Raw genomic sequence first — 24,723 nt, 5'->3', positions numbered from 1 at the left:
TCCATTGGATCCAAGAGATGTATTGAGGACAACATCCTCAACTCCCATAATTTCAAGACTTTTATTATCTATGAGACTCATATTTCTACTATAATGCTTGAAATTATGCATCCCTTCTTTGCATGGACTGATATGGAAAAATGTACCACACTCCATAATTCATGATTCAGTTGGTCTTGCTATACAACAGATGAATGTGTATCAAAATCGGCTACTACATTTTCTTTTATCTTACCTTTATTAATGGGATAATGACTTAGGAGGGTAACTACCTATTAGCGTTGTTCACATATTGGCAAATTGTTTTTTTTGTACCTAACAAACCAACTAACTTGTTTTAACCGTTTACATTATAACAATATTACCGGCTAACCTCCATTTTAACCGGTAAATGCAATTAATTCATTTAAATGAAAAGGAAAAGAAAATACGTGGCTTATGACGTGGCTATTTCACCCTTTGTCTGTATTCGACTTCATTTAAACAGGTTCTAGGTGTATCGATCTAATTTATTTAGGGTTCTTAATCTTAACAACTACTCCCAAATCATTCCCCAAATCGATCCCGGTTACTTAATTGTTTTCTCAGAATTCAGTCGATCGAAGCAGTAGGAACTGAAGTTGGGACTTGAAATCGTCTAACGATACGTATCTCACTACAATGGAAGCATCTAACGGTAAGTATCTCACTATAGATTTTCATTTCAACGGCATGTTTGCACCAAACCCGTTAGTGTACTTAGACCCTATGAGAATGTCAGTTCGTGATGTGGATTTTGGTGGCATGGACTATAGAGAATTTGTGTTGTGGGTTTCAAAGCTGACAAGACGAAGCTGTGAGAACTTGTACTATTGTAGTACTCATGAAAGATTGACAGAGGGTATTAGAAGAATCGACAATGATGCTGACTATTTTGAGTTTATTGAAGTTGGTTACATGGATAAGCAGGAGCTAAGGATGAATGTGTACATTGACCACGAAAACGAACCCATTCTTGACTGGGCCGATAAGGAGTTGTTAACAGGTGATGAGCTGTCTGATGTAATAGAAGATGATGATACAGAGTCACAAATTTCAGATATAAGGGAATGTGAGCATGAACCTGATGAAGAGGTGCATACATTTGACAAAACAGATGATGATGAATTCTTGAACAAGTTGTGTGGTAAACCCATTCTCAATAGTAATCAAGAAGAAGTAAATGATGCTGATGATGATGAAGATAGTGATAAAGATGATGAGGTTGTGTTCCCTGTCTTTGATGAGAAGCAAGAATGGGATAAAATGGTCCCAGTTTTAGGTATGAAGTTTGCCAACCCTCTTGAATTGAAGCTTTGTCTAACCAACTATGCTGTCAAGAATGGGTATGACTTATGGTTTGAAAAAATGATCATCAAAAGTTGTTGGCAAAATGTTGTAAATATAAGAAGAACAAGAAGAGTAAGAGTTGTCCCTTTAGGTTGTGGGCAACCTGGATGAAGAATGAGAAGTCTTTTCAGATTAATTCATTAATTGATAGGCATAATTGTGCAAGAGTTTTCAAATTTGGGTCCATTGTAAGCTACAAATGGATTGGAACTCATTTCATGAATGATATATTACAGAAACCAAAGATGAGCATTAGGAAATTAAAAGCTAAGGTCAGTAAAAGGTTTAACCTGATAGCTAGTGTTGGACAATGCAGAAATGCTAGGAAATATGCATTTCAGCAGATAGAAGGTACTTTAATAGAGCATTATGCTAAAACATGGAGTTATGGAGAAGAGCTAAAAAGGAAAAATCCTGGATCAACAGTTAAGATGGAGGTGGATGTGATGCCTGATGGAGAAACATACTTCTCAAAGTTTTATGTGTGTTTAAAGGGTTTGAAGGATGGATGGATGGAGGGTTGTAGGAGGGTAATTGGAGTAGATGGTTGTTTCTTAAAGGTCATATGCAGAGGTCAGTTGCTTGCAACCATTGGGAGGGATGCAAACAACCACATATATCCTATTGCATGGGATGTGGTTGCAGTAGAAAATAAAGAATCATGGAAGTGGTTTCTTGATCTTCTAATTGATGACATTGGAATGGGAGTTGGGCATGGACTAACCATAATATCAGACAAACACAAAGTAATGTTCACACTTCAATTATTGTTATTTTCCATACTTATTTTCCATACTTATTTTCCATACTTATTTTACATACTTAATATGTTTTTGCTTATGTTGTTTATGTTTTGATTATAGGGATTAGTTGAAGCTGTGAAGGAAAGGGTTCTAGCTGCAGAGTATAGGCAATGTGCTAGGCACATATGTGCTAATTTCCAAAAAAGATTTAAGGGGAAAATGTTTAAGAAACTATTTTGGAGAGCTGCTGGATCTACAGTTCCAAAAAAATTTGAATACCATATGAATGAAATCAAGAAGTTGGAGCCACTAGCTTATGAACGTTTGATGGAAAGGGACCCTAAAACATGGTGTAAAACATTTTTTTCAGGTTGATAGGATTTGTGATGCATATGAAAATGGTGTTTTTGAAAGTTTTAACTCTGTGATTGAAGCTGCTAGGAAGAAACCACTTATTACCATGTTAGAAGAAATCCGGATTTATGTAATGGAAAGGTTGTGTATATACAAGGCCAAGGGTCAATCTTGGGATTTAAGCATATGTCCTTCCATAAGGTTGAAGTTGAATAAGCACAAGGAAACACAAAGGTAAATTCTTATTGCTTATATGTTTGTCATTTTTAATATTTTCTAATTTGTATATGATTATGGATAGGTTTTGGCAAGGGTATGTTGTAGACCTGAATACTAGGCAATGTGGATGCAGGGCATGGCAGTTAGCAGGGTATCCCTGTGTGCATGGATATGCTGCCATTTCAAGCCTCAATAGGGACCCTGAGGAGTATGTGTCAGAATGGTTTACTACATCAATGTATGCAAGTTGTTATAGGTATAACATTAGGCCACTAAACTGTAGTGCTATGTGGCCTGAAGTGGATTACACCAAACCATTGCCCCCTAAAAAAACAAGACTACATGGAAGACCAACAATGAAAAGGAAAAGGGATCAGGTTGAGAGAGAAACTAAGGGAACAAGGCATACAGTCTCAAAAAAGGGAATGATCATGAGATGTACCATTTGTAGGGAAAGAGGACATAACAGATCTACATGTCCTCAAAGACCAAATGGTGTACCATCTACTTCAGGTTCTAACAAAAAGAAACCTAAGAAACAAGGTATGGTGTTAAATTATCTAATATATTATACTTGTGTGCCATTTCTGAATTTTTTCCCTTTTACAGGTAAAGTAGACCTTGAAGCTGAATTGGAAGTGGAACATGTTGTCATGTTTGAAAGTGAAAGTGATGTGGAAACTAATGTTCCTGAAGTTGATGTTCCTGAACCTGATGTGGAAGCTGAAGTTGATGTTCCTGAAGTTTATGGGGTACCTGAAGTTGAAGTTGATGTTCCTTTAGATCAAGATAACCTTGTAGGGGAGATTCAAGATGACATTCAAGTTGATGCTAACATAGAAGATGAGATTCAAGCTAACATTGAAGTGGAACATGAAATTGAAGTTCAAGATAATGTGGAACAGGAAATTCAACACAATGCAGAAAATCAAGTTAGGAAGAGTACAAGAAAAACTTCAGAAAGAATCACAAAGATTCAGTTAAGGAAGAACATAAGGAGGAAGGAAGGAAGCAGTACTGACCACCCACTGGAGATTTGAATTCAATGTGTTGTTTTATTTTGCATGTTTTGGAATCTTGGGTCTTGTAATATCGTTTGGCACAATAGGACAAACTTGGCACATCTTTTGGAATATTTTGATACTTTAACATCTTGGGTCCTGTATGTTTGGGAATATTTTGGTACTTTAAGTACATGTTAATTTAAGTACATGTTTACCCTCCCAAGTCATTATCCCCTAATTTAAGTACATGTTTATTTATGTGTTTGTATACATTACATGTTTACTGTCTTAATACATCAAACTCCCAAGTTACATGTTTATTGTCTTAATACATATTTATTTATGTGTTTGTATACATTACATGTTTACTGTCTTAATACATCAAGTATTAAACATCAAACTTTAGTCATAACTTTCATTGCATACAAAACTTCATGAAGTACATGATTTAGTCAGAACACATCAAAGAAGAATACATCAAACAAGAGTACATCAAACAGGATGCAAAGAACACATCAAACTTTAAAAAATACATGTTTAACATACAAGAAAAATAACACAAACAATGCAGCTTTATGAGTAAACAACTTCCACTTCACTTTGTCCAGTTCTTGTCTGAAAACCAAATCAGAGTTCTTCTCTTCTTCCAACTTCTTCCTGCAATAACTAATTTCGTTTTCCAAATTTCCAATCTTGAATGTTAGGTTGTAGATTTGTCCCAAATCACTGTTCTTCTGTAGTTGGTACTCATCATCTTCCATCCATTCCCAGAAATTACATCTTGGAGTTCTTGCACTCTTCATGAAAGGATAAAAAAAGAGTAAATTACATGAATGGTCCCTATGGTTTTGGGTAATTTGCACGTTTGTTCCCTAACTTATTTTTTTAACTCGGAAGGTCCCTAATGTTTTTTGTTACACGCTTGGTCCGTACATTTCGTTTTTGTTACACGCTTGGTCTCTATCTTACCTAAAAAGACTATTATTTAAATAGAGAAAAATGGTGAGGTAGGTAAGGTAAGGTGAGGGGGGTGGGATTGGAGATGTGTTTATTTAAAGAAATTAGAAAATCACTGGCAAAATAGTCTTTTTAGGTAAGAAAGGGACCAAGCACGTAACAAAAACAAACAGTAGGGACCTTTCGAGTTAAAAAATGAAGTTAGGGACCATTCGTGTAATTTACTCAAAAAAAAATTAAATTGAAGAGAAGATGAAGAAGAAGATTCAGTTCCGGGTTGAATAAATAAAACATACTTACCAAAGAATTTTGACAAACTCGAAATTTTCTTCCTGGATTGTCGGGTGTTCTTGAAATCTTCACACGAGATGGCATGTCACACTTACATGGATGGTCAGCTTGGAGTTCGACATTTCATTTGGAATAAGCAGATGAAGCAGAAGAAGAAGCCATTTTCGATCTAGGGCTTCAACGACAAACACCCTCTATATAATAAGTGAGGTGTAAATAGACACGTAACATGCCACGTATAATCTTTTGGAGCCACGTATTTTCTTTTCCTTTTCATTTAAATGAATTAATTGCATTTACCGGTTAAAATGGAGGTTAGCCGGTAATATTGTTATAATGTAAACGGTTAAAAAATGTTAGTTGGTTTATTAGGTACAAAAAAAACAAGTTGACAATATTTGAACAATGCTAATAGGTAGTTACCCTCCTAAGTCATTATCCCTTTATTAATTGTAGGTTTTAGGAATTTATTAAAGAAGTGTCAAGTTTCTTTTTCAAATTCTTATAGACGAAATCCTTCCTATTCTTAAATTGATCTATTGTTCTTGATTTTGATCTTCCGCTCCCATTACCCCTACCCCTATAGGAATTTTCCCATGCCCTTTATAATCAACATGGAACCCGAGCACCCACTTACTTTATTCCTTCATATATCTTCTTCTTGTATTAGATCATGAATGTATTCAGTGTATTCTAATGAAAGCTTAGTAGCTCTAGATGAAATACTAAGTTTTGTAACTATGTAAAACCAACTCTCGAGCACTGAAGATAATAACATAAAAGAATAATTTAATATTAAATGATCCCAATATAGGTAAACTGATTTGTCACAAATCCGCCTTCATTCATTTTTGTATCGCCAATTGCTAAATCAAGAAAAAATTATTTGCAGGCTAGAATTTTTTGTAAATACTGGAAAACAAATTGTTTAGTATATATATTTTTTCTCATTGACGGTATTGTATGAAACATTCATCGCCAATGACAACCTTACCACCTATGGATTATGTCAGTCCAGTAACACCCAATCCTCCTATTTCCTTCTCTCAGGTGTTCGGAAAAGGGTCTATGTAACCCTTTTTTGGGAGAGCTAATCTTTGATATGCATCTTCCAAAATCTAAAATCATAGCCCTTAAACTTTTTAATCTTTCCATCCCATCTTCAACCATAGCTTTAATACCATATGTTATGTATTCAACCGACAAGAACATAGTTATATGATGCAAGAAATATAAATAAGATAAAAGAATTATATGGGCCACATGATCAGTGTAATCATGCAATATCCATTTATAAAGTAGAGAGATTTATTATTAATGTCAAGGTTAGTTTCACAATTACATTAAAGCTCAATGTATAAAGGTAGGGAGATACAAAAGAAACTAGGTGTAGATAATATAGGATGCTAACATACTATAACCATTGGTTTGGTGTATATATATATATATATATATATATATATATATATATATATATATATATATATATATTTTATTCCTTTATAATTTCCAATGCAGGACACCGTTGACACTCTCCACAAGTAATTAGTCTCCACAAATCAACAACATCCACTAAGACTAAACTACATGGAATGAGTTTTTCCTATGTTTCCGAGAGACACATGCTTCACAAAAATCAAAACTTCTATGTAACAATCCAAAAATTACTAAGTAAAAGTTTTATTTTAAAAACAATAGAAACATCATTCATTCATTTCAAAACCCATCAAAACGTGATAATGTATAAAATAGTTATCAGAATACAAATCATGTCATAAAATGTGGAATGTTGGTGGATGCGGTGTGATCATGCCCTTTTGAACTCGAAGTACCTAAAACCATGAACATAAAACAATAAGCACAAAGCTTAGTGAGTTTATCCCAAAAATACCCATATTATACATACATAACAGTTTAAAACTGAAATGTGTCTATTTCACCCCCCTTGGTATCTTTCAACCGGTACTGGGTCTATTTCACCCCTTCGGTATCTTTTAGTCGGTCGGTATCTTTCAACCGGTACTAGATCTATTTCACCCCTACAACTAAGCATATAATCATATCAGCAAGAGTCACAAAGACAAAAGCACATACATGCATAGCAATAAGTGTCACAAAGACAAGTATCATCCTTCAGACATAATCTAGTGAGTAGGCATTGGTGCCTTCGACCCACAAGTATAGTGAGGAGACTCAGCTAACAAACGATGATCAATTACAATTAATCCTACTCCCATGAGTACAAATGCTACAAATCATCTATACAGCCATATAAAGTACACCCTTAGCTTTCCTTCCAAAACTAGTGGTTTAACTAAAATTCAATGCAAGTCAAAAGTCAAAGTCAATGGTCAAAGTTGACGTGCCATGTCATGCCCATCCTTGGGCACGTCGAGGCCCCCAAACGACAAAACAAACACGTTTTCCCTAATCTCCAAGTCGTGGGAACTGGATCTAAAACATCTTAATGAGTTAAGCCAAAACCTCTAATACAAGAGGTTCCAAAACCCAGATCTGATCATTATTGTTGTCTAAAGGGATAAAGTTCCAACTTTATCCCTTGAGATCCACCAAAAGGTCTAGATCTCAACTTAGATCCACAAAGCATAACCACGACATAGGTTTAATCAAGAAGCACTTAATCCGGTATGTCTTGAGCCTATTTGTTCCAGAAGAGCTTATAACACTAAAACCATCCAAAAGATTCATGCTTTTTAGACTTGCATGTTTTTGGACTCCACTTAGGTTAAAATGGGGTTTTATGACCAAAATCTTATGCATGGCACAAAAAACCACCAAACTTCAGATCCAAACCATAAACTACTTCAAATGATCTAAAGATTCATAAAGTTGCAATCTTTATGAAGTCTCACCATCCCATCCAACAAGATCAAGAAGCAAATGGGACAAAATACAAGATCTAGCACTCTATAATAAAAAAGGTGGAGCCTTGAAAGGTAGATAGGGTTTTTTTTTATCATCCTTGGGTGACTCCTTGATTCTTCCTTCAAGACCTCTCAAAAGCACTCAAGAAAGCTTCAATAATGGAAGAAAATAGTTAAGGTTTTCTTATGGATAACAGAGGGTGGCGGAGGCTAAGGGTGAGCAAACCCTAGCCTCATCATTCCTTTAAATAGTTGCATAACCTGAAAAATTAGGATTTAAGGCATCAGCGATGGCCACGTCGTGGCGAGTGAAAAAGACCCGTGGCTGGAAAATGCCTCGCCACGTCGTGGCGATCCTTACCACACCGTGGCGACTTGCCAAAATTCAAATCTTAAATTAAAAATAAAACATACCTCAAACCCGGATGTTTCATCTAATATGGAGAAAACTCCAAACCACTAATTTCTGATTCAACAACACCAACTTTTATTCATTAAAGTGGACATACCTCAAATGCCATAAATTAGACCTAATATATTTTTATTGGTTGTAGTTTTTTCAACAACAAGAGATAAAGTGTTAAAACCATATTTTTAATCATAGAAGACAAAAAGCATTACAGAAAGATTTTTTCTTGAATAAAACATTGATCATAACAAAATATAACTCTAAAATGTCTATGCATAAACTTCAAACACCTTCAAAAATGTAGGTCATTCTAGTTACATACTTTACATCATATAATACAATCTTTTTGGTCATTGCAGTTGTAACAATAATGTGATGCTTATTTTCAACAATGATTTTTCTTCTATCCCCTAGATTAACAATATATTTTTGTGACTGATCCAACATCTCAAAAAATTTCTACAAATTAGAAATGTTATTTGATTATCCATCATAAAAAACTAGACATGACTTCCTTATGTAATGAAATATCCTTAAATTTTGTTGGAGAGTAGAATGTAGGGTGATGGTGGAGAACCGGATTACTTATGGATCGTGTAAGTTCACTTTCCAACTGATATTCTCACCCTATCTCTAGGTTACAAGAAATCCAATATAGGATAATCCAAAAGGACATGTGTGTATCTAGGCACATATACGTAAGCCAAATCTCCAAAGAATTCTGATTTTGTTCAAGAAGAAGAAGAGCTAAAAAGGATTTTATATAAGACTCAAATGAGGAATCGTATATATGCATGACCAATTAGGGTTTAATCTTATAAATTAGTTAGGGAAATCTTGAAATTAATGTCATAATCAATGGTTTACAAAACTGTCGAGTCTTGTCAATCTTACCATAATCACCCACTAGAATTCGGTTTATTCACAAACAAACAAATTTAAATTTCCGAAGTCCTTTTGTGGCACTGCCCTTAGGACCGTCCAAGGGGGCATGAACCTCCTTGGCCCCCGCCTTCCTGTTGTACCGACTTATCATTCGAGCTTATATATACATGCACTCTGCATTAACCAAACATATAACATAGAGTACAATAGATGAAAATGTTAAAACAAACCAAACCAAAAATCAAGGCGAACTAACATAAAGTTATCTAAACAAACCAAACCAATACATAAATGAAAATGTTCAAACGATTGAATTTTGTAACATCCCAAAAATCAAGGCAAAATTTTCATTTTTTGGAACAATTCCAAAATCCATAAGTTTTACAAAACAAGTTGTCAAAGTCACTATCATGAATAAGAGTATCCAAAAATCATAAAAACACATAAAATCGTGGATGATGTGCACAATCAGGCCTTCACCTTGCCCCTATCCTCTGAAGTACCTATAACCATAACAGTCAAATTGTCAGCCAAAGCTTAGTGAGTTCCCTGAAAAATACCACATACAACCAAATAGATAACAACATGAAAATATGAGCATTCAGCCTGACTGGACCACCTCGCAGGGTATACAACCTATCGGGATTGCTCCCCGGGCCTTCGACCCGACTGGATCACCACATAGGGCCTACATCCTTTCCGTACTGCCCTGGGTATCTTGGCCTTTAGCAGAAAGCAAGATCGCCTCAACCCAACCTCAATATGTCGACATATACAATAGATAAACATTAACACACATCCATCAATACAAGTACCATACATGTCTACCATTCTATCATATAACCAACATATCATCATCTTATATGCCAGGATACATAACCTAGTAGGCAGGCATTGGTGCCTTTGACCCACGAGTACACTAAGGAAAACTCACCTCACAGTCTGAAAATAGCTGAACAACTCGCTGCTCCAAGTATTGCCTCTACAAATCACATATACAAATTACATGACCCCATCTCAAATTACTATGTAAATTTACCAAAATTCCCTCAAGTCAAACTTGGTCAAGTATGTGGTCAAAGTTCAAAGTTAAAAGTCAAAGAGTCAACATAGGCAGAGTACGTCCTACATACTCTATCACTACACATGGGTAGTGGATCCTTTTCCAGATTACGTGGCCTTTGCCTAGTACGTACTATGTACCACTAGGTATGCCTAACATACTCAGGCCAGAAGCAACCCTTCCTATTAAGGACATAACTTCTAAGACCTTACGACCAGGACTCAAATATAATCCCTAATTCCTTCCTAAATGATAAAATTTCCAACTTTAAGACCTTGCATGGCTAAAAGGAGCTTAAAACCAAACCCTAACTTATTAAAAGCTCTTAAAAATCATAACTCATTTATAGGTGAAAGAAAAGTATCAAGATCACATTTTTATGACCACAAACAATCCAAAGCATCTTAAAGGACAACTCATTTGGTCTAGAGTAGGCCATACTCATATACACCAAGATTACAGGACCAAAAGGCATAAAAACTCAAGGACTAGCAAGATCTAACGAAGTATTCATCAAGTTCATAACTTTATACCTTATTGAGGTTACTAATGAGATGAAAGTTCCAGATTCACAAAATTTGATGTTCCTCTAATTCTCTCCAATGGAATCCTTCCTTCAAGAATGACCACAAAACACTCAAAAAACTCAAAACTCTTAAAAGGAGATTAGGATTTGGCAAAGGGTCGTTTTGGAGGATGGAAGCTGAAGGTGGAATGGATTGACAACGGTTAAGTTGCGTAAATAGTGCTCAGAAAGCCCGAATTTAGGGTTTGTACAACTGACGGGCATTATGACATCCCCATTTTTCACGGCCAGAAAAGACCGATTTTGTTTATGCTTTATAAAAATCAGAGTACTTCTTTTAATAAAAATGTTGCGGAATTTGTTTCCAGAAAAACATGATAAATACATTATTAAAACATTTTCGAAGAAACGTATTTATTTCGTTTTAAAACGTTTGGGATGTCATCGTTAATACAGAAACATAAGCATAAACAGATCTTACAATTATTTACACTAGTGATCTACATCTCTTTAAATCTCTCAGTGTAATGTCACTTCATATCGTCACCTGTGATATAAATAAACTGAGTGGGTCAGGTTGGGAAACCTGGTGAGTACATAGGGTTTTCAACCTACAATAATATACTTATTATGTTCAATCATCAAACAATTAACCCAATTACCCATCCCCATTATCTTCTTTATTCCTAAGTACCTTCCCTAAGGATTTATCCTAAGGTTCGTCTCCTACATCATATTTTACCTCTCATCTCCTTACATCGCATCTCCTTTTATGTTTGTTCCTAAGGACTTTCCCTAAGGATCATCACCTACATCGCCTAGATGGTATTGATTCAGGGATTACTCCCTCAATATGTGCCCACCAAGGGTTAGGGTTGTTGGGTTTTGAGCAATCTAACACTCCTAAGTGTACATGCAACCCTAAATACCTTGGATCTATGTTTTCTCTATTATACATGCAAATATCAACTTTCCAAGGTATTGTTCTATTCTAGCATACAAAACTTTGAATAACACAAGTTAGAATAACATACCTTTTGTTGGTGCTTGTCTTCATGAAGCTTGAGTGCCTAGTGCCCCAAGTGTGACACCTCAAATGGTTCACACAACACCATAAGCACTTGGAATAACTTAGAGAGAAATTAGAACACTTCAAGAATCGGCTTGCCCTCCATGCATATCTAGTGGCCGATTTCTCACATCAATAAGATGTTTATATAGTTGTTACAATTAGGGTAAACCCTAATTGTCATGGCTTTCCATTTCCTTGGATCCATGGGTTCAAATACACCATGGAGCATCCAATGGGTTTTAGCCCAACTTGATAATCCATGGAGCATTAGCCCACTATATACGTATGGATGATTTACACAATCAACCCATATATTTAATTAGTCTTCTTTTGATCACTTAATTAATTCTAGATTAATTCTTGATCAATACTAATTAAATAATCTCTATTAATATATTAGAACTTATAATATATTAATAAACCTTAAGTGTTATTTCTCTCATTTTAGTCTATCCAAGTGCATGATGCCATGCAACCCAAATGGACCATGTCGGGTCGGGTTAAGTCTTACCAATTAAAGTTATGGACTTAGACATTAATCCAAAAGTCTCCCACTTGGATAAGTCTAAAACTATTATTGCAAGTATGACTTCAGAACCCGACTAGCAATCGTAGCTCTCAAAAGCTTCTGTCGAACTCTGACCTTGTAGATGAACTCTGACCTTTGTCAATGACTTGTCCATTAGATAAGTGATCATATATTCCTCCATTCTAGATATCATATGGACTGAGACATGGATTATAATCATTCTCTCTGTCCATTTGTTGTTTCCCGATTTCTGATTTATGACGACTGACTAATTGAACAAATCAAATCAGTCCAGGCCCGGCCGAGCACTTACTTTTGTCATCACTAAATCATCGAGGGGCCCATAGATATCGCTTTTATCCCGAAAATAAAAGGAATGGATAAACTTCGACTCATATGCTTGTACTAACTATTTGTTGAATCATACACAAAGGCACGTTTTATAACATCGAGTTACCAATGCGTTTACGTGCAATCAATGTATAACCAACTCATAGTCAACAACTCATATCTCTAGGTTTGAAGAATATAAGATATTATCGTCTCATGATTCACTCGTGATAAAATCCATGAAGTGAATCCAAAATGAGTGTGGGTTGAATCCAATACTCAGCCCTTATGAGTACTCATGAATGTTGTAGCAACTATTGCATTGTCTAAAGCACTTTAGACAAATCATACAAGCCAAATTCATGACAGTCTTGATTCATATCTACTTCCAACATATGACCGACTGTGGATGGTTTGAATAACTTGGTCATTCGGGAGAGTGACCTAGTTATTCTGTAAGTCAAAACATGCAAAGTGAAACACAAAATAATACTAGTCCTATATGGCCTCAACACTTTGAGCGTAAATAAAACACCTTTTATCTAAGCACCATATTGATCACTCATTATTCATGTTCCGATTAATCAACTTAATACTTGAATTGAAACAGTAGTGATGTCATGCTCCAAGCATGTATACTATGTTTCTCTAAACAATAGCTATGCCATACTCCAAGTATGCACACTATGTTTACATATGGTCATCTCTTTGTGAAATGTATATCAATTGAACATAACTTCAATGATTCTCATTTCACAATCCCAATCCTTATTGTAAATGTAAGAACACCAAGTTCTTGTCATTTACTGTAATCTATGCAATGATCCTCTTGTAATGATATTCACACAAGTCACAAAGACTTGGCAACAAACATTACAAAGTATTCCAATGGAAAGAAATTCCATGGAGATGAAGTCTCAAATTCAAAGTACATTCCTTTGAACATCCTTCTTTGCATTAAGTTCTTTAATCTTACACAGATTCAAAGAATAACTTCCACCTATGGAAATAATTCCATATTCCCATCTTGACCATCACTTTTGAACAAGAGTTGCCTCTTTCCAAAATATGTCAATACGATCCTTATTCTATACTTCCAATTGTCCATGAGTAAACAAACTTTGGAAAACCCCAAATTGTTCTCGACAATTGCTTAATCATCTTAGTCATATCCAGTTCTAATCCCTTTTCCCTTCTTAACGCCGTAAGCATTAGGAAAATTTAGAATGGATGAATATTATAACACATGCAATCGATCCTATATCCGAAGCATATGGGATACGATTCATGCTATAAAAATTTTTATTTGCCATGTTCTCATAATTCGAACTATGAAGAGGGATGCCGTAATCATAATCGAATCTTGAGAAAGCAACATATATAGAAATTCCTTATGTGGAACCATTCCAACATAACATTCATATATATTCTTGACTAAAGTTGATTAAAATCTCAATCTAAGCTTGTAGAATTGAAATGAAGTATAAATTTCTCTCCCTTAATTATAGTAAAACAACTTTTTCAAAGCGAGTTGAAACTTTTGTTTTCTATAATTAAAATTGCTAACTTTCAACATAATCATCATGCTCCCACTAGCATAATGATTATTATCTAACTAGCATAACACTTTATGCTCCCACTAGCTTTGACATGTACCTAGGAATCAGTCAGATTGCTGATACTAGATTGCCTTGATAAGACTTTATCAAGTCATACACCTGGAGTCTAAATCTTTCCTTAGATAGCTCACATGTGAGTCTAAACCTTTGCCATTCTCATCAGTTAGTGTGCCGGTTAACCACACACGCTCCACTAACGACATGAGAATGCAAACTTCATACTTGCTATCCACTTAAATCTACTTAGTGAAAGAGTTTCCTCACTATCATTCTCATGAATCGGAGAGAAACCTTATGACACATAGATTTTGATGGTGTATATGTTCCTATCCATGTGAATTTGACATAACCATAATCACACAACAAGGTTAATGACAAATCCAAATTCATATGGACTGAACTTGTGCAGTCTTAATGTCTTGCCACCTGGTAGCACAAGGGCCTACCATTGCTTCCAAGTTGTTATGCAACTAGTTGAGAACTCTCAGAACTCCAATGCAAAACCAACTTTAACTGGAATGGGCACAGAATATGTCAACATGATAGGTTACAAACCTCAAGTCGTGGTCTAGTGATTAACAAAACTCTTGATCAGTTCTTGAATCTATCTTAAGATCCTTTTAAGACTCCCACTGACCTCTTGACATATAAGATTCTCTTTGTCAAGAACCATTCCATGACAAAACAAATATTCAAGAGTTAGTGCATATTCTTATCAAGTTAAACACTTCTCACAATTGGTCTTAGTTGGTCTTTGTTTTATCCAAAACATCACAACTTACCAATTTCAAATGTACAAGAGTAAGAACACATTTTACTCTACATTTAACAAGTGTTTTAAACCTTTCTTAAGATTATGTCACTCAAGGCTTAATCTTGGAGTATGACTCTAAGATTTAATTTTGGAACGAAGTATAATTTATCTTTTGATCTAACCATTTCAACAATTCACGATTCCTCTCCTTAGTCAAACAAAATGAACTAAGGTGTCCTCAGAGGATCAATTGTGACATGGTTTCATAATCACTAAGATAATCATAAAACAAGATACTCAAGTACTCTCCCATCTCTTCAGATTAGAGAAACTTTTATCTTTCTGCCTTATTTGATTCTTCTTACTCATTATGTCTATCATTGAAACTTCTCCAATGATCCAGAATTATACTTAAACTTGTAAGTATAACCACATTTACTAAACTTTAGTAAATCATAATGAATAATCTTATCAACTTTGTGGTGGACCTGATCAGTGCACACCCAAGTGTATCTGATCCCTTTGTCCTTCACTTGATTCACATATACATGTGAACAAGGAATTAGACTTAATTTCCCAAATATATACAAAAATTCTCATGATCATACAATACAAGTTGCATGATTCCAAGTTTCTATCCAACTGAAACTTGGGTGATGAGAATCTTTCCTTATTTGGTAAATTATGACACTTCCACTAATGAAAGAGTCAAATCCATTTACCCATATTGCTTATCAATGGAAACATATAATCAACAATTTTTCACAAATTCCATTGTAAGGATACTTAAAATAGATAAAATCAAAACCATTTTTCTTTTATTTTAAAACTTTGCGGAAAAATTTATCCTTACAATCCATATGGAAAACTTGTTGTTATCTATTCCTAAGCAATATATCATAACTCTTAAGTAATAACTCAAAATTCTGATCACCGAACCATGCGATCGAAATCCATCTTCGCGATCAGAATTAGCATATACTTCCTTTAAGTTTCTTCACCTTTTCTTTGATTCTTAAAACATCAACATGTGACCTCGTCACATTATGCAATAAGAATCTCAGAATAGAAACTTAATAGAGTTAGACAATGGACTTTACCTGAAGTAGAGTCAAACCTATTGACTTTACCATCCTTAAGATGTTTCAGGTAAATTTAGCAGTTTTGCAACCAATGTCTTTCCTTTGGCAACAGAATCATATGGACTCTTTGGAAACGGTACATGGTACTATCACAGACTTAACCTTTCTCTTTACCATTTGGTCAACCGAGTTGACTATGGCCGATCCCTTTCCATTGGGAAGAGAAAGTTTTTCCTGGACCTCCAATGTCACCATTTTTAATGTCCAAATAGGTTTGGAAAGTAGATCTTCCAATCCAATTTGCTTTACTAATTCTCGAAATCATTGCTGATTTAGCATCATCAAGCAAATAGGTAAGATCATTAAGGGTCTTGTCGCAACCTATCATCAGGGAGTGACTGAAGAACCAAGTCAACAGCCAGCTACCTCGAGACTTCGACACCCGACTCTCCCGACTTGTCAATATGTGGCTTAATCCCCAAGATCTAAGCACATATAGACTTTGCTTGCCAATAGGGGTTGAGTGACTTAGAACTTATCAAGTCTTAAAACTTGTGGGATAGGGAGATTTATTGGAAGAGGTGGATGAAGTGAAGTATGATTTCTAGTCCCACAAATGCCCAACAAAGGGATAGATCTTTCACCTTGATTGCCATTTGGGATATCATCTTCATTAGGAAGCTTGTTCCTAAATATTTGGGAAGACCATAGCTGTCTAAACTAGACATCTATAATGGGAGAAATTCAAGTTAGTTGATTTAAAGTCCTTAATATAACACCCAATATGAAATATTAAGGCTAGGACCCAATAACCTATTTATAACTGGAAGAGGGATGTCGTAATCGAAATTATAAAATAGTTGAAGGTAGGTAAATGACGATTTACCAATTTCCACCATGAAAAACGAAATATAATTAAGTTTTAATTGGATTTGAAATTCCTAGATCTTTTGAGATACATTGAACTTTCAATGGCATGTTTGAATCTCGATTGTGCCCTCTCAAGTTTGTGACTGGGATGCCGAGGATCACAAACAAGGTGTGAATAACCATACAAATTGACTTGGTACCCTCAACAATATTACCTAATCGATGTGTCGGTTAACCACACACGCTCCACTGATCTATAATAAAGTCGAGTTACCCTTTGCCACTCTTACTAGTCCATGTTAGTGTGCCGGTTAACCACACACGCTCCACTACTAGGGTCGGAATATCAACAATCTTCTTAGTCATTACCGAAACGATGGTAACAACACACTTGAATAAAACGAAATCAATTACTAGCTTCTTGGTAACCTTGTGACTTTCCCTGATCCAAGTGTGAGTCCTGTGCTTCCGGTAGTATAGGCCTCTACTACCATCCACACCTACTCATACCCGTCCCAAGTATTGTCTCGCAGTTTTCCAAGTCACCATACAAGAAAATCACATAACAGTTGAACACATAAAATATCAAAACGAAGGTTTTATATTATTCCTTAAAATGTTTACATAGGTGTTCAAGTTCACCCTAAACTATGCCCCTAACAGGCTACATCGCGAGGTACTATCTACACGATTACTCCATAACTCGATCCTTGGATGTCAAGCGTTAACTCCTGAATCTTCGCATTGTCATCTGCTTCGTCAAGAATCATTTGAAATGTTCTCGCCTTTTGCTTTGGCGGCACATATGGCTTTGTAGCCCCCTCTCTCTTTGGGTAGTCTTGCTTTCCTTTTTTGGACCTTGAAGATCCTTCAAACTTCCGCTTCTCTCCTGACTTATCTTTTTCTAGACCATTTTCTCTTACCTGGGCCTCTACGTTCTTAGCTGCCCTAACAGTTGTTTTCAAGGTAGTTGCCATTTTGACCATTGGGCCAAAGTCAGTGGGCAGTCCGTTAGCAAACCTATCAATCTTGGAGAGTTTAGAAGGCATCAAGTAGGGGAATAGCTTCATCCTCTTGGTGAATGCGGTGGCATACTCATCAACACTCATCTTCCCTTTCTTCAGGTTCTGAAACTCGTTGTTTAGGTCTATCAGATCTATCTCCGAGCAGTACTGCATTTTCAACTGTTCCAAGAACTCTTCCCATGACATCCTTAAGGCTTCTCCTCGTGGCATCGTATCTGCCAATAGCTTCCACCAGCTCAAGACTCCAGTTTTCAGTTGTCTTACGGCGAAGACATTCTTCTGTTTCTCGCTACAGTCGCAGCTCTCAAACACCATTTCCATCTCGGAGATCCAATCCATAATCTCAACAGGCTTTGGGCTTCCTGAGAGACTTGGTGGTTTCGCACCCAAGAAATTCTTGTACATTCGCCCATCCTTGTCGTTTCTCCTCTCCAGGCCATCTTGAGTCCCCACTTGACTCACTTGGCGACTGTAGTTCCCTTCCTCCGATTGCTCGGGAATCAGCTCGGGTTGCTCATTGGGCATAGTAGGTTCGTCCCTATTCGACATCCTCCTCATTTCTTCCCTTTATTCAGTTCGCATAGCCCGAATCATGGCTTGAACTCTAGCCATCGTGACTGGCTCAGGTGCAACTTCTTCTACAACAGGTATTTGCTGAACCACTAGGGGTTGGTTCCTATTCTCATTTGCATTCACGTTTCCGCTACGGGTCCTTGCCATCTTGATCTATACACCGAATAAGGTGAATCTAGACCTTTACTTAGGATTGACGTTTAAATCATCCTTATCACTCCGAAACGTTTACATGCTAGTTCTAATATCGTAGTCGTACGTTTAGAATCCTAAACATATAAGGTTTCCAGATCCGGTCGGCAACAGACCATAGATCCGAATAAATAACAGCATATAAGGCATAAAGCATTTAGCACATAAAAGCATTTTAGGCATAATTCCTAAAATAAGCTAGTGCTCACACCTCACAATCATCGTTTAGCATTCTAAGTTTAAGTCTAGAAATAAATTCATATTCCTAGTTCGCTTAAACTAATGCTCTGATACCAACTGTGACATCCCCATTTTCACGGCCAAAAAAGACCGATGTTGTTTATGCTTTATAAAAATCAGAGTACTTCATTTTATAAAAATGTTGCGGAATTTGTTCCCAGAAAAACATGGTAAATACGTTATTAAAACATTTTCGAAGAAACGTATTTATTTCATTTTAAAACGTTTGGGATGTCATCGTTAATACAGAAACATAAGCATAAACAGAACTTACAATTATTTACACTAGTGATCTACATCTCTTTAAATCTCTCAGTGTAATGTCACTTCATATCAACACCTGTGATATAAATAAACTGAGTGGGTTAGGTTGGGAAACCTGGTGAGTACATAGGGTTTTCAACCCACAATAATATAATTATTATGTTTAAACAATCAAACAATCAACCCAATTACCCATCCCCATTATCTTCTTTATTCTTAAGGATCTACCCTAAGAATCAGCTATTTCTCATTCATTCATTCCTAAGGATCATCCTAAGGAAACAACATGAAGTCCGTTGTTGCCAATGACACATTGGTCAAGCGCAGCTGCTAATATTGTCACTTAGGCTCAGCTGCCAGATTTAGGACATTTTCTATGAGGCGCTTTTGCCGGTATTGACCTTTAAACACTACTGTCATGGTCATAAGGCTCCTTATTAGGCGCAGCTGCCGATACTATCCTTATAGCGCAGCTGCTAGGACGTTTAACGTAGATCTAAATCATATACGGGTTGTGGCGCAGCTGCCAGTGCTCATCTATAGGATACTAGGTCCATTGCTGCCAATGTATACCTATAGGGCACTAGGTCCGTACTACTAATGTTCCTCTATTTCAGCTTTTATCCATCATCATTCATCTACCCATGTTTTACCCAACATATTTTGTAGATATAAAATACTTTATACAGTTTACATCATTTAAAACATGTATAAAAATCTTTCACCAGCATAGACAACAAGTATTCAGACAATATGCACACATAACACGTAATTTATATTAAAATACTTCATATCTATGTGTAAGATGAAAGAGACCATGCACTCACCTGATTAGGTGGTGATTCCGAACTCAGACAGCACTTCGTTATCTCAAAACAATTTTCCTCGACAAAACCTAGTATCAATACCACTAGGGTTTAGTTTTTAACGTTAACCACGACTAATTAATAGTCTACCTATTATTACTATTATATAAGCGTTAAATAACACTCAATATAACTCATAATAATAGCCCAAATAATTATTTTAAGGTCCTAATAATGTTACTATAATTAAATAAAATCTATATTAAATATAGTATAGGCGTAGCTCACTTACAGCGAGTTTTTATTAAAAACCGGTCTTCGTTGGAGCAGCGTTTCCAAGCCGAAAGCTTTTCTTCTCGGAGCCGTCGGGCGCTCCGGGGCTTTCTTCTCGTGCTAGGGAGGTTCCGTAGACTTGGGAGGGGTTTAGGGAGGCTAGAGAGAAGTTAGAGAGAGAAAGAGAGGCTTATGGTGTGAAGAAAATATGAGGAGTTCACCCTTGTATTTATAGGAGTTTTATAGTAAAGTAGTCTCTAAGCTTCGTCCGTAACTTTTGCATACGAGCTCCGTTTTTGTCTGTCTTTTTACCGTTGAGTTCCTATTAATGAGATCTTCAACTTTCATTTAGACCTCGTTGGCTAATTCTCATTTTATCTCGGATTTACAAAACTGTATCGAATTCGCCGCGCTCGAAAAGTAGGGACTAAGCTTCGTCCATAACTTTCGCATACGAGCTCCATTTTTGTCTGTCTTTTTACCGTTGAGTTCCTATTAATGAGATCTTCAACTCTCATTTAGACCTCGTTGGCTAATTCTCATTTTATCTCGTATTTACGAAACTGTATCGAATTCGCCGCGCTCGAAAAGTAGGGACTAAGCTTCGTCCATAACTTTCGCATACGAGCTCCATTTTTGTCTGTCTTTTTACCGTTGAGTTCCTATTAATGAGATCTTCAACTCTCATTTAGACCTCGTTGGCTAATTCTCATTCTATCTCGTATTTACGAAACTGTATCGAATTCGCCGCGCTCGAAAAGTAGGGACTAAGCTTCGTCCATAACTTTTGCATACGAGCTCTATTATCGACGTTCTTTATATCCACGCGTTGGTATTTACGAGTACTACAACTTTCATTTAGATCCCGTTGGCTAAAAATCGACCGATCTAAAATTCAGATTTCGGGTTGTGCACTGCTATGCTAAATCTTAGAAAAATCATAACTTTCTCATACGAAGTCAGATTTGGGCGTTCTTTTTATTGATGTTCTTAGTTTAACATATTCTACGACTTTCTTTTAGATCGCTAAGGCTAAATCTCGCTCTATCGTAAATTCACTATTTACGCTTCCCGGTATCGTGCCGGTTCCGTCGCGAAACTTCAACGGGTCATAACTTCTTCGTTATAACTCGGTTTTCAGCGTTCTTTATATGTACGAAAACCTTGTAACATACTCTAATTTGACTTAATAATCTTTTGTCGACAAGTTGTTTTCGACCCCTATTGCCTCTAATTTGACTAGCCCATATTTGCGGGCGTTACAATTATCTCCCCCTTAGGATGATTACGTCCCGGAATCATCAACAAAACAGGGTCGTATAATGACTCCATACGTCATCTCTTCATCCTAGGTAATAATTATAACTTCTACATTCCTTCAATTCTATCTTTTAAACTCATTGACTGTAAGTGTACTCGATCGTGCACCTGCTCTCTACCTCAGGTTAGACTCCAAATTATGACCTTCAAGTCACAATCTCGATCCCTGCTGGATAGGGACTTGAGATAAGTTCTTTTATTACTAATATAGATCGATGTATCATATTCTAATGACCTATCATCGTATGTTGCAACACTTAGACTTAGGTCTCTTAGAGTTAAATTCTAAAACAGACTATGACTTCCTTCATGTTCTAATGTGATATAATCACACTTTAACATTAGGCATTTCTAGCCACCAACTTCTTTAACAACGAGTGCGATACTTCTATTGATCGCTTTGATTTCAACCGTTTGGTTTAAGTCGGACGCTACATCAAACTTGGTTCTCTGAACCACACAACATACTCATCGTAGTCGGACTTGATTCGATATGACCACTAGGGTCGGAATATCAACAATCTTCTTAGTCATTACCGAAACGATGGTAACAACACACTTGAATAAAACGAAATCAATTACTAGCTTCTTGGTAACCTTGTGACTTTCCCTGATCCAAGTGTGAGTCCCGTGCTTCCGGTAGTATAGGCCTCTACTACCATCCACACCTACTCATACCCGTCCCAAGTATTGTCTCGCAGTTTTCCAAGTCACCATACAAGAAAATCACATAACAGTTGAACACATAAAATATCAAAACGAAGGTTTTATATTATTCCTTAAAATGTTTACATAGGTGTTCAAGTTCACCCTAAACTATGCCCCTAACAGGCTACATCGCGAGGTACTATCTACACGATTACTCCATAACTCGATCCTTGGATGTCAAGCGTTAACTCCTGAATCTTCGCATTGTCATCTGCTTCGTCAAGAATCATTTGAAATGTTCTCGCCTTTTGCTTTGGCGGCACATATGGCTTTGTAGCCCCCTCTCTCTTTGGGTAGTCTTGCTTTCCTTTTTTGGACCTTGAAGATCCTTCAAACTTCCGCTTCTCTCCTGACTTATCTTTTTCTAGACCATTTTCTCTTACCTGGGCCTCTACGTTCTTAGCTGCCCTAACAGTTGTTTTCAAGGTAGTTGCCATTTTGACCATTGGGCCAAAGTCAGTGGGCAGTCCGTTAGCAAACCTATCAATCTTGGAGAGTTTAGAAGGCATCAAGTAGGGGAATAGCTTCATCCTCTTGGTGAATGCGGTGGCATACTCATCAACACTCATCTTCCCTTTCTTCAGGTTCTGAAACTCGTTGTTTAGGTCTATCAGATCTATCTCCGAGCAGTACTGCATTTTCAACTGTTCCAAGAACTCTTCCCATGACATCCTTAAGGCTTCTCCTCGTGGCATCGTATCTGCCAATAGCTTCCACCAGCTCAAGACTCCAGTTTTCAGTTGTCTTACGGCGAAGACATTCTTCTGTTTCTCGCTACAGTCGCAGCTCTCAAACACCATTTCCATCTCGGAGATCCAATCCATAATCTCAACAGGCTTTGGGCTTCCTGAGAGACTTGGTGGTTTCGCACCCAAGAAATTCTTGTACATTCGCCCATCCTTGTCGTTTCTCCTCTCCAGGCCATCTTGAGTCCCCACTTGACTCACTTGGCGACTGTAGTTCCCTTCCTCCGATTGCTCGGGAATCAGCTCGGGTTGCTCATTGGGCATAGTAGGTTCGTCCCTATTCGACATCCTCCTCATTTCTTCCCTTTATTCAGTTCGCATAGCCCGAATCATGGCTTGAACTCTAGCCATCGTGACTGGCTCAGGTGCAACTTCTTCTACAACAGGTATTTGCTGAACCACTAGGGGTTGGTTCCTATTCTCATTTGCATTCACGTTTCCGCTACGGGTCCTTGCCATCTTGATCTATACACCGAATAAGGTGAATCTAGACCTTTACTTAGGATTGACGTTTAAATCATCCTTATCACTCCGAAACGTTTACATGCTAGTTCTAATATCGTAGTCGTACGTTTAGAATCCTAAACATATAAGGTTTCCAGATCCGGTCGGCAACAGACCATAGATCCGAATAAATAACAGCATATAAGGCATAAAGCATTTAGCACATAAAAGCATTTTAGGCATAATTCCTAAAATAAGCTAGTGCTCACACCTCACAATCATCGTTTAGCATTCTAAGTTTAAGTCTAGAAATAAATTCATATTCCTAGTTCGCTTAAACTAATGCTCTGATACCAACTGTGACATCCCCATTTTCACGGCCAAAAAAGACCGATGTTGTTTATGCTTTATAAAAATCAGAGTACTTCATTTTATAAAAATGTTGCGGAATTTGTTCCCAGAAAAACATGGTAAATACGTTATTAAAACATTTTCGAAGAAACGTATTTATTTCATTTTAAAACGTTTGGGATGTCATCGTTAATACAGAAACATAAGCATAAACAGAACTTACAATTATTTACACTAGTGATCTACATCTCTTTAAATCTCTCAGTGTAATGTCACTTCATATCAACACCTATGATATAAATAAACTGAGTGGGTCAGGTTGGGAAACCTGGTGAGTACATAGGGTTTTCAACCCACAATAATATAATTATTATGTTTAAACAATCAAACAATCAACCCAATTACCCATCCCTATTATCTTCTTTATTCTTAAGGATCTACCCTAAGAATCAGCTATTTCTCATTCATTCATTCCTAAGGATCATCCTAAGGAAACAACATGAAGTCCATTGTTGCCAATGACACATTGGTCAAGCGTAGCTGCTAATATTGTCACTTAGGCTCAGCTGCCAGAATTAGGACATTTTCTATGAGGCGCTTCTGCCGGTATTGACCTTTAAACACTATTGTCATGGTCATAAGGCTCCTTATTAGGCGCAGCTGCCGATACTATCCTTGGAGCGCAGCTGCTAGGACGTTTACCGTAGATCTAAATCATCTACGGGTTGTGGCGCAGCTGCCAGTGCTCATCTATAGGGTACTAGGTCCACTGCTGCCAATGTATACCTATAGGGCACTAGGTCCGTACTACTAATGTTCCT

General features: G+C 36.7%; 1 protein-coding gene across 1 annotated transcript; it reads left to right on the top strand.

Moving 5' to 3' along the window:
* The first annotated feature begins 1,475 nt into the window (after window positions 1-1,475).
* On the top strand, window positions 1,476-3,724 carry LOC145059303 (uncharacterized). Its single transcript, XM_079007163.1, has 5 exons — window positions 1,476-2,114; window positions 2,232-2,369; window positions 2,482-2,699; window positions 2,767-3,227; window positions 3,294-3,724. Exons 1-5 carry the CDS (start codon window positions 1,476-1,478, stop codon window positions 3,722-3,724), a joined length of 1,887 nt encoding a protein of 628 aa, XP_078863289.1.
* Window positions 3,725-24,723: the final 20,999 nt, after the last annotated feature.

Source organism: Lactuca serriola, chromosome 1 (genome assembly GCF_051521515.1).
Source record: "Lactuca serriola cultivar US96UC23 chromosome 1, Lser_US96UC23_V15, whole genome shotgun sequence".
NCBI classification, from domain to species: Eukaryota; Viridiplantae; Streptophyta; class Magnoliopsida; order Asterales; family Asteraceae; genus Lactuca; species Lactuca serriola.
The sequence above is the reverse complement of the archived record's forward strand: the minus strand, read 5'-3'. Positions and strand labels throughout refer to the sequence as shown.